Raw genomic sequence first — 21800 nt, forward strand, 5'->3', positions numbered from 1 at the left:
ATAGCGGGTCCATTTGGTTATATGTGTACACTCTCAAGAGTTATGGGGGTCCTTGAAATTAAAAGGTTTGAGAACCACTGCACACTAAATGGAACAGAGCCTTAATTAGTATCATGCACAAATTATTTTAAAGGTGCCCACTTTTTTTTTTAATACAAAATAATATTGACTTTTTATGCACTTTAGTAGAAGGTTTGGCAAAGTGTCTAACCCACACGCAGCCAAAGTGAGACATACAGTATTTAGCTACAACATTTGAATTCAAAGGGAAATGTTGGCGGAATGCATGCTATAAAAACTAGTCTTTTATTTAGAAGGGAGAAGAATTTACATTTCCCCCTCAACACAGGCCATGAATATTTCAGTCTCAACTCAACTTTGCACTGCAGATAGCAGCACTATCACCCACGCCTGACTGACACACACACACACACACACACACGCACGCACGCACACGCACGCACGCACACGCACACGCACACGCACACACACACACACACACACACACACACACACACGCACACACACACACACACACACACACACACACACACACACACACACACACACAGTGTATAATGTGTAACCATTATACACAGATGTGTGAATAACTCATCTGCATGATTCTTGTAACTTAGCAGACATGATTAAATGCAGGGTTATCTGTCACGCATCTCTATCTCGAAATGTGGTCTGCATGGTCACAACTGTCTGTGTAACAGCGCAAACTTTTCACCCTATATTTAATACTGTACATATAATACAACATTAAATCTTTAAATGAGGATTGAAAAAAAAGACTCATGTGGAGTTAATTTAGCTGTACTCAGCACCATGGACAGCTCACAGTCCATGTTGTTCAGAACCATTGACAGAGCTCACCTTTCCACTGTACTAATGCGAATCTGTGTGTGTATTTATATTGTTTCAGTTGCGTTGTTTTTTTTTTTAACTTTTTACTTATTTATTTTTACTGCATTCTAATTTTCACAGATGTAATCTAATGTATCTATTGCACTGGAGCTGTTGGACAAAACGCAATTTCCGTTGGGCTTAATAAAGTATCTATCCATCCATCCATCCATCCATCCATCCATCAGCACCATGGACAGCTCTCAGTTCATGTGGTCTAGAACCATTGACAGAGCTGACCTGTCCAGCACTACCCAGCACCATAGACAGCTCCATATAGATTGTATTATGGCTGTACTGTACAGTGTGCAGTGAATGGGCATTGATGTATTCACAGTAGTGGCATGTTGGATATCAAAAGTGTGTAGTGTAGAAGAGGCTGCTGCAGGCATGCAGCTGTTCTGTGTCTGTCACAGAACAGTCAAACAAACTCCGGTGGCCACAACACGGCAGCCATTTACTCCCCCATTCACTACAGTCATCTCGGGAGAAACTAACGCGCTCCCTGAAACCTGCTAAGCACGGGGTCACAGACACACTTCCACGCGACAAAGCCATACGCAGATTACGAAAATGTTTAAGAAAACAATGCAACTAGTGCAACGGGAAATATCTGTCTCTATTTTTTCAAAGATAGATAGAAATATACTGTGTAGCGAATACCGGTATTAGAGTCTATACACCCCCCCACCCATAGGCTACATGCACCTAATTCCATTAAAATAGCAATATCTATTTCACTGTTGTTTTTCTTCCTTCAAAGAAATGTACTGTGTAGCTAATATTAGAGTCTATATCCACCCAATGTTACAGCACAACATGCACAAATGCGCTCTGTGCATAATTACTAAATGAATTACTAAACAGAGAATACACAGTGGCAGAATACCTGAGCACCGTGACCGACCCAAAACAAAGAAAAATCTTAACTAGGTACAGACTCAGTGAGCACAGTCTCGCGATCGAGAAAGGCCGTCAAAGGCAGACCTGTATCCCGAGAGAAGACAGACTATGCACCCACTGCACACAAAATTAAGTGGAAACCGAGCTACACTTCCTAACCATCTGCCCATTGTACCAAGACATCATAGACTTCTGATGTCTTCCCACAGATTACTTTCCACAGATTACAACCACACACGGAGGTTTTGAAAACATGACCAATGACAAAAAACTCCCATATCTGCTGGGCGAAATACAACAATGTGCAAACACAGCAGCAAGATTTGTGAGTTGCTGTGATAGGAGAAGGATATCAAATGGAACACAACCACCCTAAAGACTAATCATAGTGTATATTCCTGCACTATACCTGCATCGATTGATCTTGGTACATAGAATTTGATCTATTGTAGATTCTGACCTTCAAATGTACATCATTTTGTTTTGATTGTATTGCCGTATTGTTGTATTGTTCTTTCTGCTTTGGCAATGTAAACGTATGTTTTCTCATGCCAATAAAGCCCTTTGAATTGAATTGAATTGAATTGTGTGTGTGTGTGTGTGTGTGTGTGTGTGTGTGTGTGTGTGTGTGTGTGTGTGTGTGTGTGTGTGTGTGTGTGTGTGTGTGTGTGTGTGTGTGTGTGCGTGTGCGTGCGTGTGTGTGTGTGTGTGTTTTGACTGGGCAGAAGAGCGGGGAGGCGGAGGGAGGGGGGTGCGCTGCCCGGAATGATGTAGAAACGAGTGCTTTGCTGCCGTCCTTCAGTTCACTGCAGTGAGGACGGGGTTACGTGTGGGTCCAAGGTGCTACTGCTACCGCTAATCACATGCGGCAAGTCCCATAAAACGCTACCAGTCGAAAAGCTGTGAGGAGTAACTTACCAGAAGTCATGTAGCCGGCAACTTGTTATTGTTGACAGTACCTGCATTAATTATGCTGTGGACACTATAATATAATAACTAATGTAATAACTAATGTACATAACTATAGCTCATAACTAACACACGTTGAAATAATGTGCCGTTTCTAGTTGTTGATATTGTTACCACATTTTGCTCAAGTCACATTCTTTGAAACTAGACCTGTACGGGCCCGTCGACCACCGGCCTACTAGAGAACGATGCAACTTTGGAACCTAATAATACCTGTTGTCAAACTTATCATAGCACCTGTTTTAACTGTCTGTCTGTGTCCCACATGGAGATCTCTGTTTTATCTGCCTGTCTGCCTGTGTCTGAAGAGGGCAAACTGACTGACAAGTGGACTGGTTAAGTAATCAATTGTCAGGTGTGGGGTTGCCATGGCAAACAATTGGCTGAGGCAGAGGCTGGAAATTGCACAGGTGAGGGGATTTAGGCTGATTAGGCCCACTGGCAGAGCCTGAGCAGAGCCTTTTGTGGTGGTTCTGGAGAACCGTGGGTCCGACCGACTCGATACCAGGCACTGCACTCCGTGCGGGGGTGTGGAAGTCGGTGGGGCTAACGGTTCTCGAGTTACGTGCATTACAACAGTACACACACACACACACACACACACACACACACACACGCACGCACGCAGACACACAGAGACGTGGCGCATTTATAGTAGGATTATGCTGTGTGAGCATTATAGAGTGTTTAAAAGTGATGATCAATGTTTGCTTATCAATAAACAGATTAAAACAATAAATAAAATATAAATATAATAAACAATAAATACAAATAATAATAAAACACCAAGTCACCAATGTGATTCTGTACTGTGTATAGGTTTCATTGGTGCACATAATAGGCTGCCCTCCTACTGGTCAAAAGCAGAGGCAGAATTTCAGTTTGAAGAGACATTAAAAGACATTACACTTAAAAGCATGAAAGCTGACCTATTAAATGTCCCAACCCATGACCTACGGTATGTTTGTACAAAGTTTGTAGACGATAGTGCTACTAGCGTGTTGTGAGGAGGCGAACGGATAAATGGATAAATTACAAGTGTACGCACACATGAACATGAACATAAGCAGACATAAATTCATAGGCCATCTGTTTACTTACAGGTCAAAGCGTAGATTCTGTCTCTCTTCAAAAAAGTAGTCGAGAATGAATTTGCGGACGAAGTCTGGGTTCAGAGTGTTGTCTATGACCTCTGTTCTGCCAAACTAGAGCATAAGAGCACAAGACAGAGGAGAAACTATTAAACAATGGCTCCAATTCAGCATGCATTCCATATACCATATATCATATACTGTATCATGGTAGAGAGGTATCTCGAAGCCATTGAAAACAAAGCTGCAGACCTCCCAAAACAAGCTTGTGGTTACTACATCTTACCTCCGCCCACTTTAGTAGCCTGGGATGGCTAAGAGTGGAGGAGACACATTTGAGTTCATTACTGATATTTTGGGATAAAATGTTCAATTATTCTTAACCCTAGAACACTAAACACGGGTGATTTTCACCCGGACAATTATATTTTTGTAATTCTCATAATGTTGCTGATGTCTGAGGTGGGTGGGTCTTTCAGTACCTTCATGATGCTCAGTGACATCATAGAAGATAGGTTTGTTTCCCTGCCCACAATGCATCTTGATCTCATGCGTCACATGATGATGACAAACCACCTTCAGGAAATGACATTCGATTGTACGGCAAAACACAGTATGTGTGTTTTTTTTTACAGACGGCTGTGGTTAAAATGCTCCACCACCACCCACAGCACCCCCTCACCCCCCGCCCATAGCTTCTCTGCTGTACTCACCTCTCTCCACTCCCGGTTGGCTATTCCTTGAGTGTACAGCACACAGACTGTTGGAAAAAAATAACAAGAGAGGGAGTTGGTGAGCAAGAGATGGACAGAGTGGGAAAAAGACCCGAGAGAAGAGACAGAAATAATGAAGAGAGGAGAGTCCGCACACAGGTTTGCTCCAAGGTGTTTGCTTTTTATTCAATAAACCATAAATAAGACACAACGTTTCGGCCGTGAACGGCCTTCATCAGGTGATAATCGGCAGTATATGTGACAACTCCCTTTTAAACCCAGTCGTCACATCACGTGACTGATGACGACTGCATGGACAGGTGATTCACTAACACCAATATGAGAGACAGAAATAAAGCAGATAATTAGACAAAGCAATACAGAGGAAGGGGAGACTGAGAATATCATGGAGAGGGAAGAGAGAGAGTAAAACGGAGGGAGAAAGAGAAACGGGCTGAGAAATAAAGGGGGACAGAGACAGAGAGACGAAGGAGAGAGAAGACATTAAGAAGTAGTTAATAGTGAAGCCAGAGACGTGGCCTGAGGCCTGAGGTCCAAGAGCAGAGGAGAAACTCCCCTAATTAAATGTCACTATACAACTCTGCCACTGCCATGATATTTGACAAGGAGCTGGAAGGGACGACGAAGCACTGAGCTATCGGGGAGGAAGAATGGGGGTGGGGAAGCGGAAATGGATTTCAGTGTGTGTGTGTGTGTGTGTGTGTGTGTGTGGGGGGGGGGACATGCTGAGGAGCCTTTCCTATTGACATTCAAGTGCCACTGAGGAAGAGATGTTTTATTTTTTATTTTCTTTGCTAGGGGACACTGGCAAGGCAATCAGTTGGCACTGAAATGGCATTTTGTTGACTTTCATTTGCATTCATAGAAAAGCGCCATAAAAATGCAATCCATTATTATTATTATTATTATTGTTATTATTATTCATGCAGCCTTCGCTGTATCTGCAGTATGAGGCCCCATATATACTATATGACATAATTATTCTGTTGATACAGGTGTATTGACACAAATAGTTTTGACTGTTCAATGTCGACAATTACACAGCAACAACACCTCTCCTGTAGTCCCTTAGGCTTCACAATATAGTGTCTTTACCTCCCAGGCTGATCAGCGAGAGCCCCCGACAGCAGACCCCCCCCCCCCCCCCCCCCAGGCTCCGCCAAACTTTGTTCAACTCAAATGTCATTGCATCTCTGTATGTATTTATAATTTTATTTTACAGACGGCATGGGTGGGTGGCCGTGTGCCCCCCTTGCCTCTGGGCCCCCACGCAGTCGCATTGTCTGCGTCGCGCTGGTAACGCCCCTGGGTCCGGTTGACTGACACCTGGCGGTCGGTCGGAGCTCAGAGGTCCCCCTGAGGGTGGAGGCCCGTTTCAATTGACACTGGTGAAACATAGCAAAGGCCTCCAGTGTGTGTATGCAACTTGCCTGAGCTCAGCTGTGGATGTACAGTATGGGCTTTTATCTTATGATGAGTCGCTGGATGACACATGGTGTCTGTGACGTGTTGTGCGGAAGAAAGCACCACATCAATGAGAGTCCTACAAATAGCTGCAGAATGTATTCCCTTCGCTCAGGAGGACGCTCGTCTGTCCCTACCTGCACATTTGCACAAACAAACTCCTTTTATTCCAGTGGTTCTCAAAGCTTTTCATGTAAAGGACCCCCAAATTGACACTCATTAGCCCGCGGACCCCCCATTTGAAGAGATATGCCAGGGACCCCCATAAAAGAAGATTTGTATGGCTATAGCAGTGACTCTCAACCCGTTTTGACTATAGAGCACCGAAGTCTGACGTCAATATCGGTAGAGGGTGCAAATCCACTCGTTCAAGTACTTTTTGTTTTATGTTTTACACTCCGTCCGTGTGTCTCTAATCTCTGGCACCATTAACGGTGACGGACGCAAGCACACACACACACACACACACACACACACACACACACACACACACACACACACACGCACACACAGAGAGTGCAAAACATATAGCCTACTCTCTCCCCATGCCTTTGGCCTGGTGGAGCAATGAACACAAGCTGCAACTAAGCATCAGAAGCTAAATGCAGGGACGTAGCTGACCATTTGGTTGCCCTATAGGATATTTGGCTGCCCCCCTCCCGACGAGAGCGCTGTGTTTCCTCATTCAGATCGTCTATTTTCACTGTTTGCGAGGACGCATACACGGCTGCTCGTTATTATACTCGGTCGGGGCCATGGAGAAAAGAATTATGAGGGTCGGCTTGGCACTTTTTGGTACATTTCGTTGCCCCTCTCGGTGTGTTGCCCTACACGCAATGCATATTGCGTGTATACGTAGCGACGCCATGGCAGTTAACAGTACACACATAATGTATAGGGTGACCAGATAAAAACAGTTAATTTGCAGGACAGCAGGAAATCTATTGTGGGACAATGTGTCCATTGCCTGGACATTACAATTACCATTTAGGCGTTTAGCAGACGCTCTTTACGCGATTTACAGTAAGCCACATTGGGACAATAATAATAATGCTTGATTTCATATTGGACCTGTATTATAAGCGTATAATAAATTCTAACTATCTCTTTACTCTTTAGATTTAAGGTAAGACAAAACTCATCTGTAATGAGTGTCGGTGACAAGCCTTTTTACAGTGTCCATGTGCATAGCCTCCTCTTCTCAGAAGGCTTATGAATTAATTAGCAAAAAGAACACCCATTTTCCATAAAACATAAAACAGCTGCCAAGTGGTTGGTTGTAAAACAGAACCCCTGTTGTCAATTATGAAAGCTCTCTAAAGTGACTATCACGCAATTAGCTTGCGGTTGCTAATGCTAACGGTAAACAGGTCCTGTTGACCTGACCAAGATGGCCGCTCCATAGAGCGTCGCAGTCCCGCACCCTTTCATGACGATGACAGGCCCAGGAAATAATTCCCCATGCATTTTTCCCATAGACATTTCAAAAAGTACAGTATTTGAAGATCTGTGGGTTCTGTAAGCCTCAAACCCACCCGGCTATGCAATACCCGTTGGCCACTCATCTGTCTGTGTCCCTTTTATGCCCATAGATAACTAGATATATCTGTCTCTCTGTCCCTTTATTCCTAATTTTCCTATGAAGTTCTGTGTCAGGCATGCCCAAATATGGATGGATGGATGGATGGATGTGCAAAGAAATTAACACTGTTGGCATCAATCCAATGCAGTACAAAAAGCATTCATAATAATGTTAGTAGTAGCACCCGTAAGGTGCCAATAATAAAAAGCTGTAAGAAAAATACAGTTTATGTACAGTCACTCAGTCAGTGAAGAGTTCATATTATTGAGGGGGGACTATCTCTTGTTTAAAGAGTTCAAGAGAACAATGACTGAGGGGAAGAATGTGTTTCTGCCTCTGTGAATGGGAGGGGTGGAACAGTTTGTTGTTGGGGTGGGAGGTATCCTTGATGATGCTAAGGGCCTTAGACTGGCAGCACTGTTTGTAGATGGACTCAATTGATGGCAATGAAGAGGGTATAATACGCTGCACAGTTTTCACCACCCTCTGCAGTGATTTACCGTACACTCTGCGACAGTACAGTTTCCATACCAAGCTGTAGTACAGTAGGTCAGTGTACTTTCCATGGTACAGCGGTAAAGGTTTTCCAGAGTCAGATTGTGATGTGAGAACAGGCCAGCTCCATATATGGACCCTGGGCATGCTGTACGTACAGAGACATGGTGCATTTACAGATAGATATGCACATTTTTATTCACTTCACTGACAATACATTGCATTATGCTATAGCAGCCAGCCATAATTTACAGCTAAGTTCTTTGATCATCCTGTCATGTTTGTTCCTCGAACAGGCTGATTATTATTATCCTTTATTTAAAAAAGAAAATAAACAGAATTGTGAGGACATGATCTGGGGCTGCAATGCTATATATTTTTTGGATCAGGCCGCAAGTGGTGTGTGTGTGTGTGTGTGTGTGTGTGTGTGTGTGTGTGTGTGTGTGTGTGTGTGTGTGTGTGTGTGTGTGTGTGTGTGTGTGTGTGTGTGGTGTGTCTCCTGAGGCAGTCTAATGCTGTGTGACTCTGTGAGTCCAGTGCTGTCAGCAGAGCCCAGACATGGTTGCAGCTCAAGTGCCTGCTTGGATCAACGTACAGCTGGCCTGGGCCAACCTCTAGAGCGATGTCCTAATTACATACTGCTGTGTTGTACTGTATATAATACATATTGTAACGGACTATATGAAGCTAGAAAAACCTGTGTGAAGTGAAGGGCGCTCATATCATCGTACATCATCATGACGTAAAATACACACTGACACAATGCCTATTTGCTCAGACACTATGATGTCAAATTCTGCTGATGTTGGAGAAAACTATGAACTATGAAGACTGTATAACTACAAATGCCCACCGGGCACCGGTAATACAAAAAAAGTGTCTATAGTCCTTTATCTGCTGGAATGAGGGGGAAAAGCCCTTCCTGAACTGAAAAGTCTGTTTTTTTCTACGCCTGCTCGTAAAGGGGGTGGCCTGGTGATCCAGGACGAATGAGAGTTGGCTAAATCTATAATACATTAGATTAATGTTTTTAGAATAGAATTTGCTAACTTTAAGAGTGATCCCATTTCAATTTGTCATTTTATTCCCTCTCTCTCTCCCTCTCTCTCTCTCTCTCTCTCTCTCTCTCTCTCTCTCTCTCCAGATCACCTGGTTTCCCTCATTCATGCTGTGACGAATACAACCTCTGGCATATGCAAATGTACCCTGATGATTCACACATGGACAGTGTGTGTGTGTGTGTGTGTGTGTGTGTGTGTGTGTGTGTGTGTGTGTGTGTGTGTGTGTGTGTGTGTGTTTGAGAGTGATTGAGATAGAGTGTGAGAGAGAGAGAGAGAGAGAGAGAGAGAGAGAGAGAGAGAGAGAGAGAGAGAGAGGCGAGAGAGAGGCGAGATAGACAGAGAGTGTGTTTGTGTGCGAGAGAGAAAGTGTTTATGGTTGGTTAATTAATGTTCATAACTTGAATATTCCTCGAATATGGGAAAACAAGCGTGGCTTCAGCTCAGTGTACACAATAGATGAGATTCTATATGAGACAGAATATATAAAAGATTTCAACCTTACTACTACTTTGTACTACTAGACTTTGCAGAGGAAATTATGTTTTAAAAAAAAGTCTTATGCAAATTGTATGCACATTTATAACAATTATTAAAATAATAATAATAAATTAATAATGTAATTTGGGGGGATATCTTTCACAATAATGAATGTACATGTTTTAATCTAGACATTCTAATGATCACAACAAATATATATTGCAGGCATTACAGGTGTGAATTTCTGCTTTTGCGGGGGGGTATTTATATGCAAATATCATGACCAATGGCATTGCAAGACTAAACAATGAACATGAATGATGATGTTTAGGTGAAAAAAGAACAGAAAAATAATAATTAATTAAAGGAGTGATTTGGGTGATTTGGAAAAAGGGGACACGCAACAGGCCAACAGCACGCACACCAAGGCCCGCCCCCGCTCGATCATGATTGGCGGAAGGCCCCTCTCTATCCTGATTGGATGACAGCTGGGCCACCTAGCCAAAAACGAAACCTACAGGGTTTTTTTTACCCCAGGGGTTAACTGGGGACAGGGAGGAACTCCTTTATATGGTCAGCACACTCTAAAGATTCACAACAAAACAAAAAAATAAGTGATATTTGAATTAAGTGAAATCACTGAATATACCTTTAAATAATTAAAATATAAATGGTTGTAATGTTGCAACGGCGGGTATTGCAGGGTTAAGGGGTCAAGCCCGAAGGGCTTCTATGGTCCCTTATTGTTTTTCTATTTACTCGTCTTCTTCTTCCATGCACCACTTTTTGCACTTCTGGCTTAACCAGAACTGAGAGCAGTGAATCTATGAAAGGAAACTGTGGGTGGAAGTATCTGTTGCTGATCTATGCTGTTAGTAAGATACTAAGATCCAAAGATACAAAATATCACACACCTAGCACCCAGATACTAAGATCCATACAAAAAAATCACACACCTAGCACCCCACAAGTATTGTCGACTTCGACCCGCAAGTGAGAAACTCAAAGTTTAGACACAGCCGTTTACAAAGCAGGGGCAATAAATTGATCCGCCCCAATATGGCTGAGGCTCTGACACACGAAAGCTTAGTGACAGTGAAAACAATGTATTACACACCAAACCCAGATAAACCAGTGACATGTGATATGTGAAGAGGTGTGTATATTTTCTATGGGTACCTCACCTATTAGGCCCTCGATAACGATAATATCACGATATTCAATATATTGCAAGATATTTCGTCAACGATATCTCACGATATCTGAAAATGAAAGAAATACCTAACCATAAAAGGCAAAGATCTGGAATGATGTACTTTTTCCAAAATCTTACAAGATTTTTTGTCACAAACTGGCCAGTACATGAATCTTCTCCTTCAAACAGTAAAACACTGACTGCAACTTTACAACGTGTCCGCAACTTGTCTGTCCACAACAATGGGTTACTACTAGTGATGCACCGAATATTCGTCCGCAGAAAATAATCGGCAGAAATTGGCTAAGATTCGCCCAACTATTTCCTATATTCGGTTTCGGCCAAGAATTTCCCTTTCGGTGCATCCCTATTTACTACTAGTAGTACTAGTAACTAACCAATATCACAATATTGAGAGGACAATACAATAATACAGTATATATCGCAGGAGGAAGTATCACGTGATACCGCGATATCGATATATTGGCACACCCCTAATATTTTCCTCTCAGTTGCACGGTTCGAAGTGTCAAAACCTCCAGTTTGGGAACCACTGGTGTAAGATGCATAGTGGGTGTGGGATTATTCATGTCTGAGTCAGCGTGTGCGTATCATGTAGCGTGTGTGTGTGGGCATATAGAACTGTTGCATGCGTGACTCCACAAGCATATTTATGTCGGCATGGTGTGTGAAAACGTGCCACCCTGTGACAGGAAACATATACTTACTCGGGTCCGACTTGGAAAATGTGTCTCTATCCAGGAGGTTTCTGAAAAACAAAGACAAAAAAAGATTAATAACAAATGACTCCACATTTCCATCGCCTACAGTATTGCAGATTTCACATTAGAGGACGACTTCAACACTTTTCAACCTATCTTTATGTAATTGGTCCTCACTAATGACTAATTTCTACTCTGTCTGTGTCTCATAGGAGGGCTGTGGGCAGTTCATCATTGATGGGGAATCCAAGCTAATAGAAAATGCAGGCTTTCTATTCCTGATGTGAAATGTGATAAGGAAGCCATCAGTATCGCAGTAAAAAAAACAGCACTCCTATGAATTGTGCTATTTTATCACGAACATTATAGTGAGGACCAATTATATAAAAAGTGGTTTAGTCGCAATTTAACATCACAGAGAATGTATGAAGTCAGTGAAGTGCTATTCTGAGTCTCCATTAAACGTCAGGTTACGTCACTTACTTTATCTTCATTCCCTATTCACTCTGACTATTTACCCACTTTTGTTGCGAGTCATTTGTACGTTAACATCAAGCGGCCTGTGAAAATCCAAATGAGGGCCCACATTCATATTTCAAGCATTACAGAGAAAACAGATGGGTTGGGACCTATTTTTCACTTTTTATACTCCCTGGGCACCAGCAGCAGCCGTGTGCTGAAGAGAACGCCATCAAATTTACATGACTTCTCCCGCGGCTTTAGCAAGAACAAGGCAGAAATGCGCGTTGAAGGAGTGCCATCGTCGAGCAGATGCCCCACGCCAATGAGAAATTTGTGCTGTTAACGAGCATCGGAGGAGATTACATTAAATATTCACACGGATGTGACAGTGTTTGGAGAGCCAGGGGGCTGCATGAGAATCAAGGAATCAAGCTGCTGGGAGGAGTTGGGGGTTTCCAATGCCATAGTACCATATCCAGTTAAATGGAGTTAAGCAGGGCTAGTTATTGCTACTACTGTATGCCCCCACCCACCAACTAGGGATGGGAATTGTCGATTAAGTAATTAATTAATAATTGATGGGGCGCCCGCTGGCCTAACGGTCCAGGCTCACGCCACATACAGGCTCTGCCCTGACTGCGTGTTGAGTGTTCGAGTCCCGTCCCGTTCTCCCTCTTTCCTGTCCGTCTTCACTGCAAGTCTGTAACTATCAAAAAAGGCACAAAAGCCAAAAACAAATCTTTAAAGAATTTACACATTTTGATAACCTTAACTTTTGATTAACCGGTTAGTTAACCGGTTAGTAGAAATGTTATTTATTTATCTGAGAATCTTAATTTAAAACCAACCAAATGCCATTTTCGTGCTCATACCCAGGCACCCAGCCAGCCAGGCAAACACAAAGCTACTTAATGAAGTGGTTGCACCACTTAAAAACAAATGTAAATTGAATTGCAGTATATGAGCCTGACACTCATCACAGACAATTAAATTACTGTCTTTATGCACATTATGTCAAACATTCAGGGTCATTCATTCAAGGGTCCCCAAGGGGTTCACCCTCTCTTCACCCCTACACCAAATCTCTTCGCTGAAAATCACAACGCACTGAGCTTATACAGATGTTCCATTTTCGCAGAATATTCGCCTATAGTATGACTTGCCCAGTATACGGAGGCAAGGATGCATCTGTTAACCAAATCTACAATGTGCTAGTTGAGCTGTAATCGCTTAGCTGCAGGCTAGATATATTATCATGTGTGAAAGTATATCTAATGTTATGTAAGCTATGTAGTGGTTGGACAGAAAACTGAATATTCTCTGTGGGGACCGGAATTTGGATGAGGTTGAGATTGTTGGAGAGTAGACCAGCCAGGGGCTAATGCAGTAGGTGGTCCTCGAGGTCCAGGACCCATGGTACTTGGTGGACCTACTAGCGAATGAATTATTTATTTGGCATCCTATCTAAATTGGATAACAATTAACTTTGTGGTAGAATAGAAAACCAACACTAGTACAAGTAAGTCGGGAGCAGCTTATTGTCAGTGTCAGCCGGTAACACGATTTAGTCTGTCCCCAATGTGCTAGACCCCTGGGAGATGGATTGCTTGGAGGTGGCGCGCCAGACTTACCATCAGCTCCCAGTACTTCCCACACAACTTGCCGTACCCAAACCGTGCTACTCATATGCTGAGTTGGTGTTGCCCGGGATCGAACCCATGAACTTGTGGTCCAAAGACGAGAGCTCTACCGACTGATCTATAATATACTATATACACTTATTTTATAACCTGAAGAACAACCTATTGACTGATATACACAGGGATGGCTCGTATGTACGTATGGGCAAGGGGGGCTGAGCCCCCCCTATCTTATGGAGTAAAGATGAGAAATTATTATTAAAATGTTTTAGAATAGATACTTTTATATTCTGGTATAATCTAAAGCAGCAACAGCATCAAATAGTTACAAGAAAAACACAAAATAGGTCAAAATGGGCAGATTTTTTACAGCCCAAAATGCTTCCATTGGTTTTCATTGCGTTGAATGATTGACAGCTGCCAAGACACGGCTGCTTGGTTTACTTGCCATTGGGGCTAAAATCTCTCAGCCCCAGAGCCAATAGAGGGCTGTGCTCAGCCCTAATGCCCGCCTCAGACCGTGAGGTCATTGGCTATTGACCAATCACAGCACCTGCTCGTGTGTGGTTGTTTATGATGTGAAAGAATGGCGGGTGGAAGTATATTAAATGAAATAAGTTTATTATTTACTTTATAATCCGTTTTGTCCCGTGTCCGTGGAGGGGAAAATGAAGTTAAGAGACTGGGAGCATATCGTCCATTTTGGATCATATAACATAAGGAAAGGATACGAAGAATACATTTTGTGAGTTTGAAATTCTTGCTTGGGGCAGACAGCTGACCGCACACCCGACCCACAGAAAGGTAGAGTGGTCTGCGTCATTCATCTCACAAAGTTAAGAAACATAATCGCTGGTTTAACCACATTGAAAGTGGCTCGAGCTCTCATTGAGTTAGGAAGAGAGAGAGAGAGAGAGAGAGAGAGAGAGAGAAAAAGAGAGAGAGAGAGAGAGGCTGTGTTTGTGTGCGTGTGTTAGTGTTGTTTCGGTGCCGTGTGCGTGCGCACGTGCATGCATGTGTGTGTGCCTTGCAAGTTGCTTGTTTCGAAACGGCACCGACGCGCGCGCGCAACGCAACTGTTGCGTGCACTGTGCAATGTGTACTGTTATTATTAATGACAGTATAAGAGCAGCTATCTGTACATACAAATACAAACAATGTTCAGTGGAGTGTTTGTTGTGGGCATGCACTTCTGTTGTTGTGGAGCATTTGCTGTAACAAAGTATAGGCCTGTAGTAGTGTCATTGCTGTACTTTGATATCTGGAATATGATGCTATTGCTGCAGGTTGAACTAGTTGGGTAGCATAGTGTAATAGATTTTCTGAGTAGCACTGCATGGGTACTGGGTTGTTGTGGAATGTGATGCTGATGCTGTTGTTGCTGTAGACCAGTATTCTGTGAACATGCTGTAGTATAGGGTGAACAATGGATAGCATGTTTTTGTATTGAGTTGTACTGTAATTCTGCAAACTGTTAATAAATCAATCAATCAATCAATCAATCAGCATATACTATCGTATATTGGCCCGTAGCATAAGATTTCTTAGGCAGCCCCTCCAACCAACATCACCAAGAGCCGCTACTGGATATACAGCCTATTGACTGTATATTCACTGGTTACAGATCAGCTGTGGATAGTGGATGAATCAGGATAGTAGGTAATCCATAAATGGTCCAGTCAGGGGGAAGGGGGTGTAGTTTCCCCCCAGCCCGTGACTCCAGGCCCAGGGGGCCCGAGGCTGTCAGATAATTGATCGACGACCACACAGCGTTACACAGTCACTCATGACAGATACACATTCAAAGTGTTATCTCTCAGGGCGCTACAAATATATCTACACATCCTGCAAGTTCACGTAAGAAATAAAACTAGTGTTGACTAATCATTACAAGTATAGCTCTTATTTTGAAGAGGAAGTCTGTTCCTGCCTACCTACATGACAGACAGTTGTTTTTCCAGATCATAATATCGCCGGGAGGGAGGGACTGACAGACTGTAAACATTGATTAGAAGTGATGGTAGTGGTGGATTGCTTTCATATTACCATATGAAAGCAATCCATATGAACCATATGAAAGCCATGATGCTGCGCATCTTTGACTTGTGTACTGTACACACTTTGGAATATACGTTTTGGGAGTCCGGTTCGGCGAGGCCCGATTGTGCAGTCACCCCCCCCCCCCCCCCCCAGCCCGGTACCGGGTTGTTCCGCCTCTGGGTCCGGTGGAGCTGGTCTGTGGGCTGTATACTGTACTAGACATTATATGATACCTGAATACCCTTTGTTTAGCGGTTTTCATTTTTCTTTCTGCACAGAATCAAATGTGTTATAGTCATATTTATGAAGTTTATGTCTAAAAAATGAATAGAAGATTTTTCAGTGGGTCCAGAAAACCACACCCACTGCTATGCTCTATAGACGCCTTATCAGACGACATCACGCTGATAAGCACCAGCATGCGTGCGCAGGCCGGCAGCATAATAACCTTGCCTCTCATAAGATGCAATGGAAAAGTTCTAACTGCGCTCACGTGTAAAAAATGCCCCATCACACTTTCACTTGCTTTTTTTCTCCCAGTGTGGAGGAAGAATGATTAGGATTTGTATTGTGATCTCTCACTCTTGAAATATATTATCCATTGCTTTATTTTGTGTGTGAACAATAATAGCAATTCAAAGCAGTTGTCCTCAAAACCAGACCTACATTCGCTGACATAAGAACGGGAGGTGCGCTCATGATCACGGCAGCAGAGCCTTTTTGTGCACGGCTGCATGCACGCCTGCGGCCCATCAAGTATAATTTATGCTTTGCCCCACGATGGTGTCGCGCACGCAGACCTCTATGCTCACAACATTGCGATGTGAGCTTGTATATCAGGTGTTCTCTGCGTGCAATACTGTTGCGCAATGAAGTATACATTTTTCCTAGGGTGCACCTCACTAGCCAACACACAAGAGGAGGTTGAATGAACTGAAACCAGCGCTCCCCAAAACAACAGGTTTGGAGATCTGTTGGGAATTTATTACATGAAACAGTCGTGCGACCAGTCTCAATGTTTGTAAACAAATAATTGGTCTATGGAAAGAGAGGAAGGTTTGCATTCTCATGCTAGCTGGAGGGAGACTGAGAGACGGTGGAGGGTGCTGTTTGACAAGCAGCCAGGGTCTTTAGGTGGCTGATGGCTAGTGTGATGTGTCTGGATCAGGCTCCCATGTGGAGCCGATCCCAGCATGCCCCAGATGGTACTACTGTATTCCACTAAGCTCAGCTGGCTGAGGCACGCAGAGAGATAGCGCCATGCTTGTACACCCACGACCCTTCCCTGGCTATACAGACCTCAGACGTGATAGTGACGAATGGAGCTGTGCAACCCGCACATAAAGACTGCCAAGCTCTGGAATCTCACACAGCACCCGAATGCAAACACAAAGAGCCTATGTAGTGCAAAGTCATGCATTCAAAACTCACTCTTTAGCTCACAGATTTAAATAAGAACCATAGAAAGTACTGTTCCTGAAGAAACAGTGTGGGATCGCTAAGAACGTTGATAGTATGATATTGATATATATTGATAGTTTGGAGGAGAGTGAAATTGTAGAAGGTGTCTAGCATTTGAATGGACAAAAGAATGAGTGAGGGGCACTAATATATTAAAGTCTAACTCATGTTGATTAGGTGATGTAATGATGTCAAACAAACCGTGCAAACACAAACATTAAACGCCATTAACAATAAAGAGACAATATGACGTAAATGACACATTATGAAATTTTACAAAACAAACATTAAAACTGTGCCCCTCAAAAACACAGCACCAAATGGCGAGAGAGTTACATTCCAACAAGGAATGGGGGGAGGAGAGAGAGAGAGAGAGAGAGAGAGAGAGAGAGAGAGAGAGAGAGAGAGAGAATCAATACATTCTATTGTGCAATTAAAAGAGACTGCTGAATGTTCAGACAAAGTGAGAGAAATGATTAATTTGAAGCACAGGCAACAGATGTTTGGTTATATTCCAATCTAGAGAATGGTGAGGTACCCACGTCAAAGGGGACGAGATGTGTTGATAGATACACGGAACATATTATCAGTGCATGTATTATTTACAGATGGATTCAATCCTGACCAAAGGATGCAATGATGGGCAGATGGTGTAAAACGATCTTGGCAGGAAATAACAAGCACAGTTACTATGTTTGGTCCTAAATGAGTGTTTCTCATTGTAAATCAATGCACGTTCTACACGGATATCTGCAAATTGACTGCTCCTCAGGTCACAGGTCAGTGAGGTCACACACGTATACATTCTCAGTTCCGCGGGTGTACAGTGTCTTACTCAAGGACACAGAATGAGCCTTGCCTGAACTACTGCAACCCCATAAAATGTCTGGCTGAGCTAATTCTCATAGTAGGTGAGGGCCGTCTCACCTGCCCTATGCTGATCACATGCAGCATCATAAAAAAAAAAAAAGAACACAACACAATTTTCTTCCACCCCACCCAACCCAATCAATTTCAAATCTCAGCAGTTCCAACCTAAACACGGCAGCTCTCGGATTCGGTACGTTAACCCCATAAGCCCTACGTTACATTGTATGACAAATAACGAAAATAGTCCGTCTACGAGCTCACAATGCATCGTGATCAGGCACATTGTGAGCTTGTAGATGTGTAAAATAGGGACGGCAGGTTGAAAGTGGTAAAATAGGTCAGGGATCTGCAAAGCCAGTAGAGGAGATGAGGCTTGTCTGGACATTCTCAGAAGGAAAGAAAGAAAGCTTGTGACTTCTTTGCATTTAGGACAGAATCAGCATAATAAACATTAGAATAGTGCTCTTCATTAAATCAATATTCTCTAACAGGGCATTAATGTAAATAAGATATGCCACCACTTATTTATCACTTATTAAGATATCCATCTGACAATGTCAATGCTCCACAAATTCTCTGGCCCTATCCGATTAAAACACCACAGGCAGAACTTTCATAGTCCGTATCATTCGACTGTAATCGGCGTCCAAAGTTAGTGGGAGGGGCCTGTTTTACAACAAATGACACAAATCACCAGCGGAATGTCCAATCCACCCCAAAATTCATTCACATATTGAGGGTGGTTTAACCAACGGAGAACCCAAAGCAATTCCAGCTATTCCAATTGTAAAGGCAGATCTGCCTTCCATGCCATCAGCGCCCATTTACTTAACTGATTACCTAAAAAAAGGTGAGAACTCCCACAGCCACAACACTAGAGGGAGCGTGAATAATGATCTGGTGCGGCTGGTGCCACCCACTTTTAGAACAAATATGGGTATTGGGTAAATTCACCTTCCACAACACTGCCACCTCAGGTTTGGAATTCCTTGCCCTCTTCCCTCAAAACTAGAAAATCACTGGTTTCCTTTAAGAAAGGACTGAGAATTCACCTGTCACTATCATCCGGTCAATAGAAGAGAAGATGATTTCCCCATAGCCTCGGAAACCCAGATGTTTTTATTTCCAGGGAGAAGAAGAAGTAGCGCAAACGTCGATCACTCTCTGCTGATTTCTGATTGTCTGCACCTTTGTTAAATTGATGCACACGCACACCCGTACACACACACTCCTCTCTCTCTATGTCACTCTAATTGCGGGAGCTGCCTATGCCATAGAAAGCATAGGTGGACCCCAGGCTAATTTCCCCACAACTCTCCCCCCCCTCCAATTCATTTCTATTCCAATCTGTACATAGTGTTTAATGTTTTTTGAGATATTTAAATTGTTATTATTGTTATTGTGAATGAATAATGCATGGGACTCGAATGGCATCAAGACCGCAAGGTCTTTCTTCGGTGCTGTCCTTTTGGACAAAATGTGCTTTAATGTACCCTGCACTGTTAGCAACTTATTGTCTAAAAACATTATCAATCAATCAATCTATATCCAACTGACAATGTCAATGCTCCACATTTACTTCATAAACAGTAATTAAATGTTACTTGTGCTCAATGGCTGAAACCTACCCTATACTATAGACATCACTGACACATTTACATTGTCCATTGTAATAGAGTGATGGATATGTGACATATACTCTATTGTCTATACTCTGCACTACACAAACCCAATACGCCCATATACAGTATAGGAATGACACTATTACTCAGACTGTCACATGAACCATGAACAAACCCGATATGCTAATATCGGCATATATGGATCTGGTTGTCCAGAGCCACAGATCCGACCAGGGGGGGTCGTTCGCTGTTTGTTTTCATGTAGCTACGAAGACTGTAACCAATGGATGAGCCCTCCAGTCTTCGGAATTTAATTAACTAACTTTAATTATGAACTAACTTTATTACACAGCTTGGTTGAAAACTTGATTCTGATTGGTCAATCGTTGAATTCAGCTGTGTTTTATTTCTGGATAATGACCGCTCCGCTCTATAAGAGACCGCTGTCTAATCAAAGCCTTGATTTACTGCTGAATACACACACAATGTAATTTACAGCTAAACATTGCTCTCAAAAATGTTTTTGAAAACATTTGAGCAACAAATAGATTCTAAAGTGGATTATATTGGATCAACTCAATTCCTTGTTTTCCAACTGCTGCTGCAGAAACAAAGAATCGTATTTAATACTTTCATTAATTTCGTAAGAAGGAATACCTTGTTTTGTTGTGGCTCAATTTATGTATTAAGTAGCCGTGTAATAAGCGGGATGATGCATGGCTACTGGCTAGGTGATCATATATATATAAATCATATATCAAATCATATGATATGAACCACCTCCACTTCACGTCAGTGGTTAATCACCATGTCAGTGATTTATCTATCAACAATGACCACTCAGCCATACATTATTATCCCTTACATAAGGACTAGCTGGTTAAAGACTAGATTGTAAATATTAAAGTAATTTTCGGACTGTCTATTTAATAAGGGACATTCACGCTCATAGGCCTACTCGTGAAAGTTAGAAGAACTAGCCTACATGAAACATTGGATTGCATAAACATCACTTTAGTAATAAGGAAGTCACATATTGTAACATATTATAGATAATAAATTATAGTATACGCATAGAGCTCTTCACGGGTTCAAAATGATGGACCCAAACCTTAATGGACCCCTGAAATTGGTTCTGAGATCTGAGTGTAGCTGACATAAAAGAATATATATATATTTTAAATAAAAAAGAAAGAGGCACCCGCGCACTGGAATTACATTAAATTGCATGTTTTCACATCGATGAATAAAGTAATCCATGACCGAGTCCATGGAGGTTTGATGCGTTTTGTACGTGCGTGCTCTCTCAGCTTTCACGCTAACTGATGGGGAATAACTTTGTTCCCCCATAATTTGCGCTGCAGTGATCTGATCTGATCTGATCCCGGGTCAGCTGCAGTCACAGCAGCACTTGATATAGCAGCCCGAGCCCCTGCTGTTTCCACACCTACTATACAGTGTATACAGTATATGTGTGTGTGTGTGTGCCATTTTAGGTGTCAATATGATGTAAATATATTCACTGTGGAAACTTGTTTTTTACTTAAACCATACAGTATACTGTAATAAGAGAAGAACTGTAGTGACAATATACATGCGTTGTGAGCTTGTAAATGTGCTATTTTCTGTGAATGTTCGCCTCAAGAATAGGGAAGCATCTACTAGGGTTCATGTGGTTATAATCAAGGCCCAAATGAAGAGCCTCAATATACCAGATAGACACAAACTGTCTACAGCCCAGTGCAGACCACCCAATCTCCTTACAAATTGAATGGGTCAGTCGGCTGGGACTGACTGAAAGTGATCAATACAAAGTCCTTTGATGGATGTTAGAAGTGAGAGATGTTAGTGTGAGACACCTACCCACCTACCCATCTTCCCTTTCTGAAGCCCAGCCACTCCTTTCCGACAAGGTGTGTTAAAAGTGGTTGTTAATAAAAGAAGGTTTTCAATAAATAAGAAGGCAGAGAAATCCATTTCTCTCTACATTAGCTATGTTTTTCTCAGAGCAAGAGGGGAGGCTTAGCAAAGCTGAGAACAAGTCACGACATCATACCACCCCCATTCATGTTGGACTGAATACTGCACAAAGCAAGGAGC

General features: G+C 42.5%; 1 protein-coding gene across 1 annotated transcript in view; it reads right to left on the reverse strand.

The window, feature by feature from the left end:
* The window catches only part of LOC308313517 (copine-8-like), a gene marked incomplete at both ends in the record, with an annotated part of 79978 nt that overhangs the window by 51924 nt on the left and 6254 nt on the right, over window positions 1-21800 (reverse strand). The window contains 3 exons of the mRNA XM_080760672.1: window positions 3886-3989; window positions 4589-4635; window positions 11612-11652. Coding sequence (XP_080616798.1) covers window positions 3886-3989; window positions 4589-4635; window positions 11612-11652 — 192 coding nt within the window. The remainder of the gene's footprint in view (window positions 1-3885; window positions 3990-4588; window positions 4636-11611; window positions 11653-21800) is intronic.

The sequence above is a fragment of the Protomyctophum bolini genome (assembly GCF_963924005.1).
Source record: "Protomyctophum bolini genome assembly, chromosome: 4".
Taxonomy (NCBI): domain Eukaryota; kingdom Metazoa; phylum Chordata; class Actinopteri; order Myctophiformes; family Myctophidae; genus Protomyctophum; species Protomyctophum bolini.